Source organism: Temnothorax nylanderi, unplaced genomic scaffold, assembly GCF_030848795.1.
Source record: "Temnothorax nylanderi isolate EJ_2023f unplaced genomic scaffold, tnyl_v1.0 TNYL_tig0069_pilon, whole genome shotgun sequence".
NCBI lineage: Eukaryota > Metazoa > Arthropoda > Insecta > Hymenoptera > Formicidae > Temnothorax > Temnothorax nylanderi.
Window position 1 is genome coordinate 1 of NW_027249131.1, and position 22,508 is coordinate 22,508.

Sequence of the window (22,508 nt, forward strand, 5' to 3'; positions counted from 1 at the left end):
AAGAATCTGTTGCAATTTGAAAGTTATATACTTGCAGACGACTATTAATTAGAATAATTTATTTATTTTTCTTAAATTTCTATTCTTTGTGGTTCGCATAATTATGATATGCATGTGATAGACAAGGTGGATGACAATTCTTTCAAAATACTGACATATATGCCCTATGATCATTGCACGGTCATTGATACATACATCAGATTAATTATAACCAAAATCGTATTACAAGCCTATATATAAGTATTGACTAAAAAATAATTTCTTATATCCTTTCTTATATCCTTTTTCCGAAAAGTAGAAAAGAGTTTATAAATAATTATCTTAATAATATATAATCTTTAAATATAACAGAAGATCTTTATTTAGATATCACGAAACTGTGACTATGAACGTAGTTCACTCTCGATATGAGATAGCAATTATCTTATAGCACTCTGTTCATTCCAGAAATACGGAAGGTTTTGCAGCATTATCCCAACAGCCGTCGAAAAGAATATTTCGATGACTAATCTAATGACTTAAATTAACATCGAATGTACGAAATGTTCTAAGCTCGCCGATTTACGGACCACTAAGTATAAAGTAAGTCGTGATAAGAATATCAATAATAGAAAAAGAATGATATAAGATGACAAGGATTAATATTGTTGGCAATATTACTGTACAAGTATGTTTCTTTCGTCGTGCACAGATTTTTCCGAAAAATTAGACGTAAATTAATATATAAAGACATTTATTTTTTCAATACAATCTGATACTTGAATTATATGTGCTGATATTTTCTTTGCTGAAGTAAGTGTTACAAATATTATAAATATAACAAATTAAATCTTTAAATTTAGTTATTTCTTTATTTTCTACTTGGGAAATTAAGTAGGAAAGTGATAGGCAACAATTATTAATTTTTTAGCAATATAATGATTCCATACATTGCTGCTATCATTATATATTATAACGTAATCTTCAAAATGTTATGCTAAACACAAATTCATTCTACGTATTTTTAAAACAATATTTGTCTTAATTGTTTTTGTTTCAAGTAACCATCCTTTATTTTAATATCTACCGAATTTAAACATGTGTGAAAAAAAACGTTTTTTTTTATGTCGCTCTTAAGAACAGGAGAGCAATTGAATATGATTGATTTATAATCTAAAACACCATTAGAAAAAACGATGTAAGAGGCTTAAAATACTTTCAAGACGTATGTAAGAAATAGAGATATAAATTTTACCGTCATGAATGAAGGCAGTGACAGGTTAAACTTTCCAATTGCTGCAATTCTGCATTCCAGGTGTTAGCCATTATCAGTAATATAAATGTACGTTTTATGGTGGTCCAAATTGATACCAGCCTTCATTAAATGCTTTATCCGTTATTTCAGTACTCTATAATTAGCACAAAAATATAGAATGTCATAGATTGTAGTTATAATTACATATATTACACCTGTCACTGACGTATATACTTCATAATTATTTTTATTATTTACATAATTATAGTTGAACATAATTGTAATGATTAAAAACCGTATAATCTGTGATTAGGACGCACATAAATTCAAAAAATTATTAGTATCTTCTTCAATATCAGTAATATTGCTTACAAAATAAAAGTAATTTACGTAATGTAAAGTGATAAATCTTACTGCGTCTGATAATGTTTGAATAGAAGAACACAACAAAAGAATTGTGTTAGCGAACCGGATAGTAAATGAGACGACCGAAATTCCTTCTGCAAAAGTCATTGATGGTACCTGAAAGTGCATATAGCGATATTTCAAATAAAGAATAAATGTATTTAGAAGCAAGGTCACACATTTTAACTTTTATAATTGAAAAAGTTTTCAATTTAAATTTTAAATTAAATAAAAATCTAATTCATATAACATATTATGCAAAAGTAATTTTTAAAAAATTATACTTTGATACTCATTAAATATCCATTAATTTTAAAAAACAAGTCATTTGATGGGCAAGCACGTATGATAAATTATTAATCTATATTAATAGTTATACTTATAAGGTAAATTTTTTTATAGAATAATGGTTTATAATTATATAATCAGTTATATATATCAGTTATTATTACTCACTGAGCTTAGTAAGATACCTATAAAACAGAAACGAAACACGTTGTTGATATAGAGTAAGCTGAAGTTTACTGACAGAAGTTTTTTTAATATAAATGACATGCTGTAAGAAAAAACAGAGTGTATAAAATATTGTAAAAAGCCACGCAGCCAATAAAAGCTTTAATATTTTCTTAAACAGTAAAATTAAGAAGGTCTGTAAGAAGTAAGAAGATTTAAAGATTTTTATTTTCCTTACGTCATCACTGACTCAAAAGTGTTGTCATCTAATTAAAAGCCAAAGAAAAATTCTAATAGCTCGATTCAAACGCATTTCACTCCATTATTCAACGCTTATTTTACTTTAGTGATCAGCTGATCACATTATTATGGACTTACTTTAAAACGGTATTTTGGTGCTGAACATAATTCTTTTAATTCTCTTTCCATCCATCGATCTTCCATAGGACGATACGGTTCCTTTTGAGATTCAGCGTGATAGTTTTGCAGATCCCGAAACAGTATCATGAGCTTTTCCGCCGTGTATCGATACTGGGCCGTTAACATCAATACCAAGTGCATCATGTACACATCCACGCCGAATTTCTTAAGAAACAGATAAACGCTGCCAATTGTCATAAAAATGGTCGAGGGAATCAGAACGCGGCTGGAGAACGGCTCGGCGCTGAAAGCGGCTGGCAAATTGTAATCTCCATAGAAAAAGGTAGACTTCTCGAAGACCAATGCAACCGGCTGTGCGGTCCATATCGTGATGGATATCGCGCTAGTCACTCCGTATATCAGAAACGGCTTTACTATGGGTTTTATGGCCGACTTTACGATATCCGTCATAATCTCATCCGCATTTTGCAAGTACCGTTCATCTTCCGTACGAATTCCTCCATCAGCTTTTGCGCGAGTAAAGACGCGTAAGCATAAAAGACGCCTCCAAAGTGACCACGGCGCAGACGGTGCCGTCCTTCAGACTCTTCCCTTCCGGTGCTAGGAAAAGCCCGAAGACGAACGCAATCGTATGAACCAATTCTATTAACCATACGACGACGCTGTGAGCGCGACAGATCACTGAAAATCGCGAATTATCGGCTGCTACCGGTAATAAATTCCCCGAGAGCACGTTCACTCGACTGTTGAAAAGATTCGCATTTCTGAAATCCATTTCGTTTGTGCCGCGTACTCGCGTGTATTGTAAATATCGGAAATGTCGTGGTGAAACGCAGCGTGTAAGAATTAAAACTTCAATTGTTCGCGTTCTCTTTTCCAATAATATCTGTCTCGCGTGCCGCTGTCGCTTCTCTCTTCATAAGTGAAAATGAGTGAATTTCCCTTTAGTATTCCACAATTATACTTAATTCTATGTCAAGGAATTTGTCATTCCCTTTATTCCTCCCTGTCTGTTACTGATGCATTGTGATCAGTCGAACGGCGAAGGGTGACAGTTCGTTCCCTTCATTCCATTTCTCTGTTATTTCTGCTTGCCCTGTGATCATTGACGTGTAGATATATCGAATATTAAGTGTTGTCAAACCACGTCTCTGACAAAGATAATAATTTCGTGAGGTTTTGCATTATAATAATAGAAACATAGAGAGCTCACTATACATTGAGCGACAGTTCGTTGAATGTAGCCCTGTATTTTTTTTTATTCTGTTTATCAAGAGCATAAATGATTATTAAGTCCGTCGTATTAATCCCTACATTGTCGCGGCAATTATCTTATGTTCGGTCGAACATTGTAGAACTGCTGGAAACCAGAGACCGTCGCAGAAATTATTATTAGTACTATCTGACACTATCATCCAATAGGAAGTTTTTGCAATATCGTCTTTCTCAGATATGATAACGTATCTGAACTATATAGATACGTTCACCGTATAAATTCACATTATCAGTTGAAAAGCGAAACTGCACATCGTTCACCGTAACGCTATTCAGATAACGTCCGACGTTATTTTTGAGAGAATAAGGTTCACAATTACCGTTGACGTCATAATTACGGTAACGAAATTCCTAATGTAAATTTAGACGGTAAACGAACTACGAATATTAAAGTGATTTGAGGCTATTTTTTCCACGGTATAATTAATGTATACATTTTTATTGAATGCTGACTGATTATTTTTACGGTAAGTTTATTATTTTAATAGAAGAATTTTAGAAACGTGTTAAGAATAAGAATTTCGTGATCCTAATAATTTGTTTTTAATTAAAGGTATCTCTTAATTAAATTATCTTTTCATATATTAATTATTTTTTTCATATTATCTTCTCCAATTTTTGGATATCTTTATTATCAGTAAGAAATAAATCAAACTAGAATAATTTTAGTTATGAAATATAAGAATATAATTTTCTAATTTTTAATTAATTTAGAGCTAATTTGTAAGATTTTGTAAAAAAAATATAAAATAAAGCAGAATTTAAAACTTAATTATCAAGATGATTTTAGATCCATTTCATTTTTGGCTATATGTAAATCTGTCATTATTATTATAGATAAAATTACATAAGTCGGCATAATATATAATTATATATACAATTAAATTTAACATATATAATTTATATTCATATACATACAAATGTGAACATATCTTTTATAAAAATGCGCTCTCATTTTGCGTTTGGTTTTAGCATATGCTCGCAAATCGATAATTTTTAATTATTAATATCAATTAGGCATGTTACAAATATATTAGGTAATATTAAATAGCAATATACTGCTATATTTGTTACATCACCTAGATTGTACAAAAAGAATTCTTTATACACGAATTAATACTTAAAAATTTAACAACATGGAAAATTTGAATCTAGTATATCTTCACAGAATTTTGAAGCAAATTATACATATATAAGAAGGAGATTCTTCGCGATTTGTAACCTTTATCTCTTTTCATATATTAATATTAATTAATTATGATCTCACAGCTCTCAATGTTTTTGTGAAAAACATTGCTTTCCAAATAATGCAGTTATACGATCGTGTAGTATATTAATCATAATAAATGCACATCTCGTTCTCCAAAATAGTGCAATAAATTATGTATATCACATAGTTATCATATCGCATTTTAGACATTGTAACATCAAGTCCGATTTGGCACTTAGTTCTCACATTAAAAATTCTTGTGTAGAAGTCTGACTAGAAGATTACTGAGAACTATGTAGACCATGTTCTTGGGAATTCTCGAGGACGCGCTACTATAGCCCTCTAGGCGATGGTACACCTTCCTGTTTCCGAGGTTTTGAACAGGTCTGTAATTAAACTTCAGCGTGCCATTGCTGCTCTCCACGTGTCTGAATACGTTCATCTGCAAGCAGATTAAATATTATTATTAATTTATTATTCCAGTAGAATAATTATAAGTAAAAAGAAAATATTAATATGTAACATCTTAAAAAAATTAATGCTCACAGAAACAAACGTTCTATACATTTATTATTTATATTCAAATTACCTGCGCTTCCGACACTTTGAGTTTTTCAGTCATAACAAACCACAGTACAGATTCCTGGCATCCGGGTGTAGTTAACGATCCCTCGTAATGATAATAAGTCGTATGATCCGTTGGTAGGAATAATAAAGGTATCAGTTTGGTCCTTATGCGCGCCATGCTGTGCCCCACCCAATGCGATACCAGCCTCGTCGCCTCTACAATCGGCGCCAGATCCGGATTGTCATCTAATGATAACTATACGAAAATGATAACGAAACACGAAACATTAATTAATGTTGTGTCCGTGTACACTTGAAAGAATTTCCACTGTAGAAAGAAGTAAAAACACTAAAAACGAGTAACATATCATCACCTCAAATAGAACAGCGACCACGGCAACTCCGCCTTCGTGTTGCGCCGCTACGCTAAAATTCGCATACTTTTTATCGTAATGCACTAAATGCAACTCCAATGGATCACGTAAACCGTCCACGGTATGCTCTGCGCCCCAGTGAAAGTGCATTTGTTCCAGAATATATACCGATGACAGAATTCTGCCACTGAGATGGATTGGCACACTGCTATGAAACTGAATTTGCACTATGAAAAAATTTCAATTGAAAGATATTGAAAGTACATAGGAAATATAGTTGTATTATTGCGGGATATATTGCGGACTCGTGCTCATTGATTCAATATCTCATATTGGACAAAGTTTTTAAAGAAATGTTCAACCAGAACGCTGATTGGAACAGTAACGTAATACAATCTATTTATACTTACCGGAATGTCCAGTGTTAATCAGCGTGCTAGGAAACGCGAAATCGTATCGATAGGTTTTAAGAGCACCGAGATCAATTCTTATGGCATCATCCGTCACAATATCAATCGGTGATTGCCTCTTTCCCGTCGTACATATTCCCGGCCAGTTTTCTGGTCCTATGCAACCATTTACAAACTTGAGTAACATGTAGGCAGTATGTTTCACTTATTACAAAGTGTAACAGAATTTAATATTTATATTATAAAGTATCTGCTATTACTACGGAAAAAATACATTAAAAACCGAATTGATGTATAAGTTTGAAAAGAACTACAATTTAAAGAGCCATAAAAGTTCTAAAAGGTATCTTTTTTAAAAGATATTTCTGCGTTTGATAATATCAAAATAAGTTGCCGACATCATACATAATTATGGGAATTTTTATATGATTGCAATTATACAATTGTAACTACAGCAAGATATAAATTATTCTTAAATTAATAATAAAATGTTAGTTTATTGCTACTTGAAAAAAATAGAAATGTGCTGTTATATTATTATTCACAGTCACAAAAATCTACATAGGTATATAATTTATGTATAGTGTTCGAGATTACGAGCGTCATTATTCATAGCTTAAAAAGTAACGCTAGACTCGTCAAAGGTATCGCGACAGTCTTATCAAAGTCGAGGTTTATATCATTGCAAACTCGAGTCATTCTAGGAACTTCGTCGGCACAGCCTCTTCGGCGATCGATATTTACCTAGACGAGAGATAATCGCTAACGGTGCATCTGAAACTTTGTCATAACAATTTCGCAAAATCTATAATATTAGTCTATCATTCCCGCTAACTGTTGCCAAGGGCCCGTAGTCTCTGGCACTTTCTTACAATCACCATGGCACTTGCCATTTGCCATTCGCGACTCGTCAGTCTGTCGTTGTCAATCATCCGTTTGGCAGTGGTCAAGTCAATCGGTCATTTCGGTCGCGAGAAGTAAAAATACGGTGAACGAGAATGTAACGTTAGCGATTTCGATCCGAAACACTCTCGCCTTTAATTTCCTTATAAATTTTAAACCTTGTTTAAGTTGTTTTCTTTGTTTATCGTTATACTTTGGCTATTAAACAAAGTGTCGCATACGCTTTTAGGTATTAGTGTCAATGTCAAGTGCGTCCCATTACGTCTCCATTTTCTTTCTTACGCGCCGCGCAAACATATAGATACATTTAATAATTATCAATACTTTCTTAATGTTATGGGTCTTCAAAATCTAAGCCACGGACACGTCTATGTTAAATGTTATCTCATTCTAAAACACTTTTGCGCTAAAACATTGACGCAGCAGCGTTGAACGTGCGAACGTGCTATTTTAATGATAATAATACATTCCGAAATTATGTCAACATTATTGATACGTTAACGCGCTATGATTGGTTAGTATCGAATTACTGTTCGAAGCAGGAAGACAACGATAACTCACAGCATATACGGAAGAAATAAAAAAGATATATGTCATCCGTAATAAAATTCCCTAATGTACAGTTTTTCACGTATATTGATAATACATTCCGAAATTATGTTAACATTATTGATACGTTAACGCGCTATGATTGGTTAGTATCGAATTACTGTTCGAAGCAGAAAGACAACGATGACTCACAGCATATACGGAAGAAATAAAAAAGATATATATCATCCGTAATAAAATTCCCTAATGTACAGTTTTTCGCGTATATTGATAATGATCTTATTTTTGCACTTTTCGTCTGCATACGCATATGTTCATATATTACATTTTTCATAATATATTTTCTGTCTATTCGTATCTTTTATTTAAATAACTTTATAACGAGAGGTACGTCACGGTATTTGCCTATTCTGAAGTGCAAAGTCCTTATATTCAAGATGATTGTCGACGACAGTCACGGTTGATGCAAAGTAATTGCTCTCAAGAGACCTGATCTAATGGAGAATCGTGTAAGACCTTCTACTCCCGGATCCTCTTGATCGAGCAAATCGTGTGACTTGCCTTCTTTACTTTATTTGCAGTAATTAAAATTGTAACAGAAACTAAGAAGACATATCTATATAAAATTTTATAATTATAAAATACATAGATTAAACTCGCAGTAATATTAATTTACGCACATATGTTGAGATATAGATATATACTAAATGATGAAATATTCGGATAACAGATAAAATATTCAGGAGTATATTGAAGAGAGATTGTAATATAAAAAAAAACATTTTTATATTTTAAATACCACTTGAGCAATAATATTTGATGTTCGTAGTTAAAACATATAAGATAAAACGCATCAAATTCTTCTAGTATAATAAACATGTATAAATATATTAAATTGTAATAAAGTTATAAAGTTTCCCCAGAAAATTTACTTGTATTTTCAAGTCTCACGGTACATTATTATCGAATAATATATTTTTACTTAGAAGCTGTTTTGTTATACTAATATACACATACTTGATTTTGGTATTCAAATACTTTTAACTGACATTTAAGGTTGCTGTTATTAGGTCGCTAATGACTTGAATGTAAGTTTCATATAAGCTAGATGAGGAAAATTGTATCACATTTTATGCTTATCGCGATTAAAATTCCGCAAACATCGATATTGAAATCGCATGAAATCACTTCTCATTCACTTGATCGATTTTATCAATCGGTACTTTCTTCGTACATTCTTGGAAGGTTTATCATCATTAAGATAAAATTATTGTGTTGCATAGTTAAAATTTCCGATAAAACTGTCTGGCAAGGTAGGAAGCTAATGATATGTGGAAGCATATCATTCTCTCCATGACCCTGGCCTAATATCGATAATGCTTAATTTCTGTTTAGATAAAAGCTTAAGTTTAGGAAATATTTCATGCACCTTCGGCATTGTGTGACGTTAATAGGTGAATTATAAATACATTTGCATGGATATGTAAACAGCGTATAAAACTTTCGTCGTAATCATTATATAATTACCATTTTTGCCCCAATATCCCCAGTCAGATGCTTCCGATGTTTGTAAACCTGTAATTATATAATACTCGTTAGTTTCTTTGAATTAAAATTGATACTCCTTTTTTAACAAATAACTATACTCTCTAGAAATAAGCTTTTAAGAGTGTAATGGTATAATCTAAAACTCTAAAACTCTAAAAACATGCAATGCACAAATAAAATTCGCAACAATTAAGCGTTATTAGATCATCCTAACAAACAATTAAAATAGTTAATCGAGTTAACCTTGTATACAGAAATGAATAAAACAAACATATCTAACTGAGAATGATTTTTACATCGAATTGTTAACTTTAAACAGTATTCACAAAATAATAATGTTTATGCTTTAGATAGAACAACTTTTTTTCATCTGGGACTTTTTTCGGAAAAATTTGTGTTATTATTTATGTTATTAATATTTAAATAATTACTTATTATAAATTTCAACTATATTGAAAAAATAAAACAAATTAACTCTCAAATATATTAATGTCAATATTAACGCCATTAGTCTTCAATTAATATTACTACTCAATTAATAATACTATCGATCACAGTAATTATGATTGCCATTGAAATTAATTTTACACAAACTGATAGGCGCATAATAAGGTAATACATTCCTGTTAGTGATCTCCATAATTAACAGTACGCCTCAATGTAATAATTCCGACTTGTTTCAATCCGGCTGCTCGCCGCGGTTTCAGCATTACATGCAAATTCGTTCAAATGAGACAAATTGCGGAGAAACGTGAGCACTATAATAATCGCGATCTAAAGCCGGCGCTGACCTCGTGCTCGCAATATCAATTTCACGAGTTCGCACGAACAGTTAATAAAATATAATTATTTCCACGTCACTGCCACGCGAACGGTTCGCCATATCGCGAGCGTGTGTCCGTCCCATTGGGCCTAATAAGTAATTGAACGCGCACGACAGGAAACAGAATTGACCTCATTGACCGCTCGGACCGCGACGAATTTGTTCGCACTTATTCCTAATCCGATTCTCGTCGCGGCCGGGAAGAAAGTGACGCGGTGCGAGGAATAAAGCGATCGGTCCGCGAAAGCCGTCCATGCGGCCGGCAATTAGATCACAATCGGCGGATAAACGCCGGCGCTTTCTAGATCAGCGCACCGGCCGCAACAACGGCCAAATCATTCAAACGACCCGCAGATTTTAATGATGCATAATGCACGCTTCCGCTGCGGGGATAGGGCGTAAGACCGGCTAATCGGCATATACGAGTTTCGCTCATAGTTAGGGATGCTTAAGATATAGTTCGATATTATAGACATATCGAGCCTTCGTCTACGATTCTCGTGCATTTCTCTTGTTAAAAAGTGATTACTTTGTGCACTACATTGGCGCATTACCTCTTAATAAATCACCATTACTCTTTTCGACAAACCTATTGCGATAGAATTTTAAAAATTGATCCTTTTGTTTCCCTCTATTACTCTAAACACATAAGTTTCATCATTATCAAATTTGGAGAAAAAACTAGTTTTACAATCTCAAACTTTGGGATTAAAATACTTTTTCCAGTAAAAATATTTATCTTGAAATATTCTTTTATCATATAAATTTTTAAATAATAAATATTATTTTTTCTACATATAATTTATTCAAGTAGTAGTGCTTTTTGATAGGAAAATTTAATAATGATATTTTTGGAAATTTAAAATAGAGTTTAATAAAAAAATACAAAATTAATATCGCTTAGCTGTGTTCGTGAGAAACTATATAAAACAGTAGTAATGAGAATTTAAATAAATATATACTCACGGATTTGCAAAAGTCTTGAAAAAAAGAAGTGAGCTTTTACATAAGAATGAGAAAAATATATGAAATTATTCCCCATTTACATATTATGAATTGACTATCAAAACTAGATAACGGTTGCAAAAATTTTCGAAAAATGATTAAAATGATAAATTATTAGATTAAGTATCTAATCATATTACAAATATTTCAGACACCCAAGAAATGGCAAATGCATTAATAAGAGAAGATATTCTGAGAGATATTCTTCTTGTGTCTATACTAATTTCTTTAATCGATATTTTCTCTGATTAAGCGAAGTGACAAAAGAGTAATCACGGGCGGGAATCAGCTATCGCAGAGTAGAAGAGCCCTTACCTAGAAGAGCGATTAGGCAGAAGAGACGCATCGCAGGGAACCACCTGAGACTATCGCGATGGGTGACACACGAGCGCGATGACGACGAGTGTACGACTGATGAACGCGACGTAAATCTAACTGGATAACCCCGAGTTTATACTAGGAGCTATCGCATGAGATTTAACGTATACACGGGCTATGTCAGGTCATAGTCATCGCAGTATGCAACTGACCGACCGACCGACCGACCATTTGATTATCAGCGCATTCTGTTAACGATAACGTAAAGAGGAGCGGTGAATACTCGCTCTCCCTTTTAATTCGTCAAGGTGGATTACTTTTCGTACAAATAGTCAAATGCGTTCATTCATCTGTATTAAACGGTCGTGATTCGGACGTGATTCGAACGTTGCAGAGTGATTCATTCAATCTACATTGACTGATTGAATGAATGCACTTTTATGTATCAATCGTTGCCACGAGTAATATACGTTCTGAGAAAAATTAAAACGCATAATGAGAAGGAAAAAGGCATAAAGATTGCAGACCTATTCTTTTTGATTATAATACCTGAGACTTCTTGCAATTTTTTTCTTTTCTATCTTCAAAGCCGGCGCAAAAAGTGTGACCAAACGCACTGTTAAAAGAAAGACTTTGTGAATTAACATTCGTAATGTAATTAAAATTTGTGACAAACGAGTAAGACGTTGCATTTTCGTCGCAACAATGCCGTCATCGCGCGTTAGCTGAAGCGATCAACCAAGTAAAATTAAATTCGCGAACAAAGCATGGTCCAAATCTTAAATTTAGACGCGCGGTTTATATGCGTTCATCAGCCGATCGACGTAAGTATTCGGTCAGCAGGTAAGTATAAGCGCAGCGCTACCGCCATGTTATGTGCATCTTGCATTCACTTAAAATAAGTCATCGTCATCAAGTCACTCATACACAAACATTCTCAGAAGTCATATTTACAGAAATAAGTTTATTAGCGAAATGATATTTATAAGTGCAATACATCTTTCTTATTTTGAAAAAGGGTATAATAAAGCAATAAATTCTTACAAGCCAGTTTCTATTAGCGATTAACATAATTAAAAATTTTTAAATGTCAAATAGATAGTTACGATATTAAAAGAACAAGAAATCTTTTTAGTGGTTATATTTTTCAGAAATTTGAGGAAACAAAATAAAAAACAAATTAATGTGTTAAATTAAATATTAATTTTGCGAGCGATAAAAAAAAACATGACAATATCAACATAAAAACTAATAATTCTTGCTAATTTAAACGAAATTTTGTGCTGTTTCGGAATAAGATTAATATATGTACTCACGCATTAACTATTCTCTTTCTCTTTTTCAAAAATATATAATTATTTCCTTTTATTTTGTATTTAATTATGTGTAAAAATTATTACTTAATTATGTGTATAAATAATTATTTACTTTTATTTTTTACTTTTGTTTTACTTGTGTTCAATATTTGAAATATTGCATACGTTCTAACTTATGCGTTTAGAAATTAACATTTTTTAATGTCTTTAAAATGCCGGTAATAATCAGTAAGATAAGATAAAAGGGAGCAAAACTTTATCGAAAAGTCGCGAAATGTTTTTACCTGTGCAGAGTAACGTCAATGTGACCATCAGCAAGTGACCTAAACCCATTTTCACATACGGTACACCTGTTATTTCGCCGAGACACAACTTGGACGACGCTCATCGTCCGACTGATCTACCTGGCAGATTCCTCGCCGAGAGGCTGATGTATCCAACCCCCGCGTTACCGTATCGAACTCGTGCGAAACTGCAGTTTTGATCAGTCGATTTGAGAACCGCGAGTGCGCTCGAGTGAATTTTTCGCAAATTCAGCATTTTTTTTTTTACAGAAGAACGAAGAATAGAAAAAGAGGAATCGGATAATCTCCTTTGCGATAATCGCATTTTGTCCAATTACAGCGTGCAATTGAAATTGATTTTCTAATTTAGCGACCAGGTAACTTTTTAATTGTTTCGGATGCCATTCAAATGTCCATTATAACTGACAAGAAAACGAAGTTATTTCGACCAGAAATCTTTTTTAATTGCAAAATCTTTTCTAATTGCGATGTGGTTCGTGATAAATAGAAACGACAAGCCGACCTCGAAATTCGCTAATCAAAAATTTGCCTTTTTATTGGAGATTATAAATAATTTTATAATAAAATTCTTTTTAAAACTCTGTTTCTACTTTACCTCTATTCGGCGCTCAACAGAAAGAAGTAATTTTAATCGAAACACTGTTGAAGATGTTGGAGCAATTTTCAAATGTATGTCGAGAGTTCAAATTACTCGTAATAAGTTTAGGTATTTTTAGGCACGTCGACATAAAATCAGGCTTCTCGTGACACGTCCGCCCTGTTTCTCGTCATTCTTAATGCATCAAAAGTGATATACATTATGGCTATTAAGATTCTTCGAAATCGAAAGGCGCGGTGTTCTTCTTCCGCACACCCTCAAGAGCATTTATAAGATGCCGGAATATATGCCTCCAAAGCATGAAGCTGATTACGCAGATTGTAATAAAGTAAACTTGTCAGTATTTTAAGTCTTACAATAATTTTTCCGTTCAAAATTATAATAAATCATAAAATACTATTAGTTCCTTTTACTTTATAAATACACTAATTAGTTTAACTTTTAAGTAATTACATTAAGTAATAAACTTATTACTTTATATAATTAACTCATTACATTAAGTAATTACAGAGCAAAATAAATCAGAAAAAGTATGTTACATTAAGTAATATACTATATTAGTTTAACTTATTCTGTCTTATTATATCAAGTTTATTATAGAAAGTTTATTATTGTGCTGGTATGTCGAATGTCAAACTATGTAGCATTTCTTTACTAAATACCTCGCTTATCTTCATAATACAAACGCGTAGGCTTCTAAAAGCGATTACTTTGACAAATATGTTTAATTCCTGGTAAGATTATCTAAGTTCATATGAGGATGCATCCATTACAGTCTACGCAAGCAGTTATCTAAGTTGACGTGAGGACGCATTCATTAAAATCTAAGCGAGCATATATTCGCGGGCAGCAATATTATATTTATGCATGTATGTAATTTCGCGTATAATTTTGCAAAGGGTAAATAATTAAACAAAGGGGAACTCTTCCCCTTTCACGTTGATGCGGCTTATTATGTCACACGATTCTCTCTATCTCCCCCTCAAGTTCCGATATACTCGTGATGCTGTTTGGAATGCTGATGATTATGACACACTGCGCTGCTAAAGTTCCTATCACACTTGATATTATTTTACAACCATTCTTTCCAGTGTGTTTCAAAATTGTTGCGATAAGGCAAGTTACAATAAGGATAAAAAAATTCTTTATAATCGGTATATTTTATAATACGACATATATCTAATAATAATGTGGTTAATTATATATAATTCTTCATGAAATGTCTCTGTCTACAATTAAAGAAAGCTGTTTATTTGTCTCGTGTTGCAGCATACTATTTGGCAACAGCCACTACCGCGTGTAACTATTTCAAGTTCCATATACACTCGTTCCTTCGAATTTACCGGACACCGTTTATGTAGATATGCTGGTAAAAATAGTAAACTCGATGGAGTTAGTTGCATGTAGTTAGTGACTGCATAACGGAGCTATTCTTTCGCTAAATATCGGTACATATACGTTAATGTTGTGTTATCTAAAAATATCACAATATCGTATCTCTTATCAAAATTTTAAACTTTTGACATTCGTAGAATTTCTAAGAAGATATGTATAAGTTTCGTAAATTGCGCATCTTAAAATTCTTTAAAGTAGTGGATTGGTAAGTCGTTTTAAAACTTTTATACATAGTATCAAATTATTTATCCAACAATAACATGATTTCTTGAAGCTTGGAGAATTTAAACAAACTGCAAACCCAGAGAAATCTATTTTAATCCGGCTTCAGTATCTAAAGTTTAAAACAATGCAAACAACAGTGCACTTTGACTTTGCGGATTATCGTTCGCAAAATCGTATTAAAACAACGTACGTAAAACCACTGCAGCGATTCTAATCTCGTGGAAGTAATCCACGAGAATGAAACAGTGTGGCAGAGTGCCGTATAGTACGATTCGACAAAAGTGGAGAAACGGAGACCGATAGACAGCGGAATCTCGAAGGAAGAAACGAGAAGCGAGCGACGGGGCGTTCCGACCAGAAATAGAAAAGCGGCACACGGGGAGAGTCGTCGAGTATCAGCCAAGGTGGTGTTCCATGTGAGTTTCTTCGTGCCGGATCGGAAACTCGTAGTAGTTCTCGCGTCGAAACATGCCGCGCGGCATCCCAATGAGATCCTCTCTGAGGAGCCGAGACTCGTCCTCGACGTCGACCGGGATCGATCCTCGGGAGCGCATCAAGGACTGCTGCCGAAAGCTGGTGGAGTTCATGTGCACCCAGGTCGGCGTGGGCGGCCTGGTGGTGGGCTATGCCATTGTGGGTGCCTTCGGCTTCATAAGCATCGAAGGCCAGGTCGATCCGACGGCGTCGGTGTGCGTGCGGGAATACATCCGTCAGGAATACGCCGACGAGCTGTGGTTCAGCACCGCCAGCAATCAGTCGGTGAACATATTCAACCGGACCACCTTCTACATGGTGTCCAATAGTATTCTGCAACGTTATCAGGAAAATATTACCAAACGACAGAAGGACAAGTGCAACGGCCTAACGCCCGTCGATCAATGGTCGTTCCCCGCGGCGTTGATGTTCTGCCTCTCGGTGTTCACTATGATCGGTTACGGCAGCCTGGTGCCGAAGACCCAAATGGGTAAAGGTGCCACTGTGATCTACGCCGTTCTGGGCATTCCGCTGTACGTGCTCTATTTCTTGAACATGGGTAAGGTGCTCGCGCAGACTTTTAAGTGGCTGTACACGCGATTGTACGAGTGCACCGGTCAACGGAAACCTGGACAGAGGATCATCGTGCCCTCGACCGCTTGCCTCTGGGTGATATTCGGCTACATATTGGCCGGCTCGATCATGTTCGCCGAATGGGAACAGTGGGACTACCTGGACAGTACCTACTTCTGCGTCACTTCGCTCTGCAAAATCGGCATGGGCGACCTAGTTCCAGGCTGGAGCCAAAGTACGCAGGACAGCCAGACAAAGCTCATCATCAACTTCGTGTATTTGCTGCTAGGCATGGGCCTGATAGCCATGTGCTATAATCTGATGAGGGAGGAAGTGTACGTGAAGGCACGGGAACTCAAGGAACAGCTGAACCAAGCGATGGATGCGGTCAATTATAAATTAATGACGTGTTGCAAATCGGAACCTACGGATTGAGAGGTCAAAAGAGAATCGCAGGATGCATTACGAAAGTTATAATCTATCGTAAAAGGGTGCAAAAGCGGTAATAAGGTGATAATTAATAAAAACTTTTGAAACCTAATCGAAGAAGAGATTTCTTTCTCTGTAATCAGCAAAAAGTTATATAAATACAGAGAAGAAACAAGAAGAAAGTGGAAACGTTTTGTATCTTTGCATAAATGTAAACGTTATCACAAGTGCGGACTAATCGTTAAAAACATTCGCCAGCGATTGTAAACGGTTTGTGGTATATAGCGCGTTGTTTCATGCTGTGTGTCCAATATTGTTATGACATATATAACAATGTCTATATTTTAATTTTGATATGTTAAAGAGAGGTAAGAGATTCTCGTCTAAGAAATAAGTTGTCCCATTTTCGATACGTGATTGTTAAATAATTACTGGGAGTTATAGAAACAAAATTATGGAATAAATGTTACGATTGCTGTCAAATGCATTGTACAACTAATCGTAAAATTTATAATTTTTATTACGTTATTACATTAATTGTTAATTATTGCTATGATGATAAAATTATTAGTATTTTTATGTTTTATAGACTTAAGTTTAATAGATAGATTAAACTCTAGCTCCATATGAAGCGTCTAATCGACAGTGCGTTAGAGCAGTTTACTTGTGAAATACGAATCGTGATTTATATCAACAGTCAATAATATTTTTAATACCATCATAAAATCGACGTCGTCGATATCACCTATACTCGTAAATAGTATGTTTGGGATGACGGTGTGGAAGTTTACATATTAATCACTAGAGATATCGGTGGTAGAGGTATCACTCCGTGGACTTTTGCGACAGATTTTATTTGCGTTCCCTGATATTGGAAACGTGACGTTGAAATATAAACCTTTTATATGCGGTATCGCAGAATTATCAACGCTTTTCTGCAAATAATAATATAAGAACTGTAAGACATTAAAATAGCTAGTCAGATACATTAAAACGGAAAAACGGATTATATTAATAATTTTTAAAATCGCATTTAATGATCGTAATTCACACGATATCTTTATTTAAATATTAATCAATATTGATTATATCTGATTCTAAATCACTATTAATTGTATTTTTTATTTAACGTATAAAAATTAGGTGTGAATGAGCTATATTATAAGCTATATTTATAAGAAGAATTTACACGAAGTTATAATTGTTTCACTCATGAAAACATGTTATATTCTGACAACAAATTAATACGATCATATGGTTTTTGCTTACGTTTAATTTATTGTGAATTTTGAAGACAACAGGAATTTATAAAGCTATCGAATTGTCCGTCATGAACATACACATGACTACATATACATACACATGAGAATATATTTATCTGACAGCACATGTCAACCACAAAATAACTGTGCTACCGATTATCAAGAGTATAGTCACTCTGCTAATTTATCGATCACGATAATGTCCAGCACAGTAAATTAATGAGGCTGCAATGACCTCGCCGAGAGAAACGATGCACAAATGTAGATAATTTATTACGCGCATTATTATACATTCCACAAAATGATTTGTACATGATTGCCGAAAAATAAAAATTTATTGCTATCGATAAAAGAATTTACGTTATTTTGATGTGTGATTTTATTTTTATATAACCATCTACGCTGCTTTAATAAAATTATAGCAAAAGGTCATTGTATTTTGTTTGTCACAAGACAATGCATAATATTAATATCGTGATTAATATTTATTGTACTGTATTGCAAACCATATTTTTTCTATTTCCATATGTATATCTTAAAAAAAAAGATATTTTTGAAGTTTAGAGAAGGATTTGACTAAAAATAAAATAGAAATTTATTATTAACAAATCTTTAATTTTATTGACTTTAATCCAAAATTAAAATTAGAAATGTTTTATATTCCTATTTAATATACTATTCAGCATATGTGCTTAGATCGTATTATATCTATGTATGCTTTAAAATAATAATCTAGTGCGATCACAGAAATAACCTAACCCGAAACTGTCATGATTCTGGTGAGTCACTTTGGTTTCACTGCAAATGGTTAACGGAGCTATCTGCATACTCCCAGTTCACATAATTTCTCGATGTACCAAAACTCGTGTTTTGAATAAAAATAGGAATCTTACGGCAATGTTAGATCTTGGATTTTGTATGTAATTCATGGTATTGTAAATTAAATTTCTCCTTGTGCTATTGATAAAAAATTCTCATAAATTTATCATAGTGAATGATTATTATTTATCTCATAAATTTATTGTGATGAATAATTATCGATCTCATAAATTTATTATAGATGGATGATTTTATGGATGAATATTATAGGTGGATGGATTATCAGTCTTATAAATCGGATAAGAATTTATCGTAAAACTCTGTAATGTTATCGCGCCGGTATAATTGTACAGTAGCTGATAACAGTCAACTATGCTTCTTCTGGTAAGTGTAACTTGTTGAAATAGAAGCGTACACATCGCGGAGTTCTCTACTTTATCCGCCTTCAATAAGATCGCGTAACGTAATGACATAAATGAGCACATTTATTGAGCACAGATAAAAGATGCTTTAACTTTAGGCCTCGATTTAGATTTTTTTATGTTATTAAAAAAATAGATATATTATTAAAAGAGAGAGATATATGCTTTTCTGAAAGCTAAAGTTAATAAAAAATATAGAGTTTATAGTATAAAGCTTCAAAACTAAAATTTTTGATACGGGGCTAAGGCTCGGCATCACTTTTAACAAATAAATTATAATTAGATCATGTGTTTTTTATAAAGCAGTTTAGATAACAAAGAAATAATTTTACAAATTTGATCCTAAACGTTCAAAACACTTTGTTAAATATATATAATTCTCTATTTTAAAGAAAATATATCCATAAATGCTGTTGAGAAAGAAGATAAATAACTTTTGTGTGATGAGCTAACGAATCATATACGGAGATGTTTTAGTGGTCAGAAAAGAACATTTAAAATTCATAAATCTCAATGAGAGCCATATACACGAACTGTACAAATTTCTAGAAATGGTGCCTTTAACCTACCAGCTAATCTTGCTAGTTGATTTAAACTTTCATACATCAACGGTGGTACGATATTTAATAGAGTTCAGAATAATTCGGCTGAGTGCTATTAGGTTAAATGCATTTGCATCGATAAACCACAAATAATAATGTAGCAGCTTTTATGTGTTAAATATATAGTTCACAATTGATTAATTTCTCTAATAACAAATTAATTTGGTTACATTAATTAGAAGTTATTTATTAGCACTATTATCATTGTAATCAAGTCTCTTATTACGCAACCAACTTAGTGATTATTATCGCCTAATAGTTATTTTACTTATAATTGTATTTTGTTAAATTACAAGAAAATAAAGTATACATATTTAAATATTAAATATTAAAAATAATAAATTAAGCATAAATCTAAAAGCAAAGCTTAAAAAGATCTAAGAAGCTTAAAAAACTTAAAAAAGTCTATATAAAAAATACAGCACACAAGAACATTGTCATAACTTATTATAATACAATTGCAGATGTCTATAAAAAAGGGTGTCAGCGCCTCTTTCAAGAATCACAGATTAGTAACAATCAAATCAATCACACTTGAAATCCCGGCGGAAAGTGCGCAAGGGAGTTACCTCGATGACAAGTTGGCACCGTCGTCGAATTGTTGAAATTTGCAGTGGGGTCCTTGCAGACGTCCAAGCTTACTGGCGCAATTTGTCGAGTTGCTCTCGCTTGGCATCTGAATGCAAGCAGACCTGCAGTTCTCCAGGATTGCCGAATCACTACGGAATCCTGCCTCCGTTGGTCGTTCTTCGCCGTGTACACGAGCTATCTGCTTATAGAGATGTGTGAAGAGCTCTAGTCCGGTAATATCAGCAAAGTGGACAATCAGGGACGCCGACATCACGGTACCAATCAATTGAACATTATGCAATCATTTGAAAGACACAGCTATACATGCATTCACAAATGGTAATTCTTTTTAAAAGATTAATATATTGCATAATGTACATATATATACTTACGCTATGTAAGTATCGTTTTTCAATATATTTTATTGTCTTATTTTGATCTCCTTTCTTTCCAAATTAAATTTTACATCAGAACTGATTGTGAGTGACACTTGCAACATTTAATATTAATTAGATTTAAATAATTTCTAGTGATATAATTATACATATGTATTACATAATAATGCATAGAAGGAAATGGAACTATGGAAATGGAATGATACGTAACTAATAGAGTTTTCTATTAAGCACATTATGTTTTAATTAGAGATTACTGTTTCATCGAGACAGAACTGTATTTCTTTAGCAAGAACAGACAGGTTTCTGAATTCACTGAATTTTAATTGTGATCGTTTAATCAAATATCCTCCTAATCCCGTGCCGGATGCAAAATGAATTCAATTAAATCGATGACCATTCGATCATCTCTCCGTTCAATTGAGTTCATCTAGCAGTAAAATGCGAGAACCAGTCGATATTTATCTGAAATAAAAAAACATCATTTATTTCAGGAGAACGCGATTTCGAGGGAGATTAATTAGAAATTTCGCCACGCAAAGATCGAAAGATTGAAAAAAGTATTGCATACCGCTGACCGACACTGGCGAAGAAATATGTTTGCGCTAAACTATAAAATATTATTTGTAGAGGCATATATTGGCGGAGATATTTTCTTCTTTGCCGAAGTTTGAAGGCAGACACCTGAATCAACATCGAGTGCAGCGCACTTTCCCCCGCGGAAGCAGCTCGCGCGTTTTGCGAGGCCGCTTTGTTGATTCTGACAGATTTGCCCCCGAAAGAGCTATCAAACAAAACGCGAAACTTTCGGGGAAGGTTCTACTTTGGTAAACGAAACAAAGCCGAATCTTCATATATATTGCACAGTGAGTACAGCAACAACAAGACTTAACTGTGAAATCTCCAACGATAACTATTTATAATATCATAATTAGTGAGAACACACTTATTCAATTTGCGTATACTGAAGTCCCATTGACCCGTTCAGTAATTTATATTACTGACACAATCGACAGACAAGTTTTTATCTACAAATTACCAATCCATTAATCAACTTTTATCCATAAAGAATAATTAACGAATTTGTTTCTTCTGAGAGTCGACGGTATACATCGTGGATTATGATGTCCGAACTCGTCGGTAATAAAAGGGATAGCCGTCTCTGTGGCTTTGGCGAGAGCCGGATCACAGTTTGGAAATTCTATAGCGATAACTCGATTTAAACTGAGTAAACTCCTGCCGCTGAAACATCGCGAACTGCGTCGGACTTGAAATTAATAGTAACTTCTGTGCTCGCGAGCGTATCCGCTGAGTGCTTTGACTACATATACGAAGCAAAATCTCGACGGTAATACGAAGGTAATTTTCATCGAGAACACTTTGACTCCAATCAGGTTTCTGCGCCGGGAACGAGCTAGCTTAAAATTCCGTCGTCTTGAATATCTAACTTTTACCAGGTCAGCGAGAGTGTTTCTTGAAAAATATTCAATTTACTCCGTCTTGCGCTTACTTCAAAGCACGTATACTCACGGTGTAGCTCTTGTATTATGAATGAGATTTTAACCGTAACTGGGCATTGTCTCTGTAGAAAATTAATAATATATCGTACAAGATTTTCAACTCATTATATCTTCAATTTTAATAATTAGAACCATTCACGTCTGAAAG

The 22,508-nt window shown here is 33.6% G+C and overlaps 1 protein-coding gene and 2 pseudogenes across 1 annotated transcript; 1 reads left to right on the forward strand and 2 right to left on the reverse strand.

Annotated features, from left to right (window-relative positions):
• Window positions 1-1,054: 1,054 nt before the first annotated feature.
• On the reverse strand, window positions 1,055-3,838 carry LOC139773787 (uncharacterized; annotated as a pseudogene).
• Window positions 3,839-4,556: 718 nt separating this feature from the next.
• Window positions 4,557-13,159, reverse strand: LOC139773789 (carbonic anhydrase-like; annotated as a pseudogene).
• Window positions 13,160-14,151: 992 nt separating this feature from the next.
• Window positions 14,152-18,387, forward strand: LOC139773788 (TWiK family of potassium channels protein 18). The gene has a single exon (XM_071708502.1). It carries the CDS (start codon window positions 15,763-15,765, stop codon window positions 16,774-16,776), a length of 1,014 nt encoding a protein of 337 aa, XP_071564603.1. The 5' UTR covers window positions 14,152-15,762; the 3' UTR covers window positions 16,777-18,387.
• The last annotated feature ends 4,121 nt before the right edge of the window (window positions 18,388-22,508 follow it).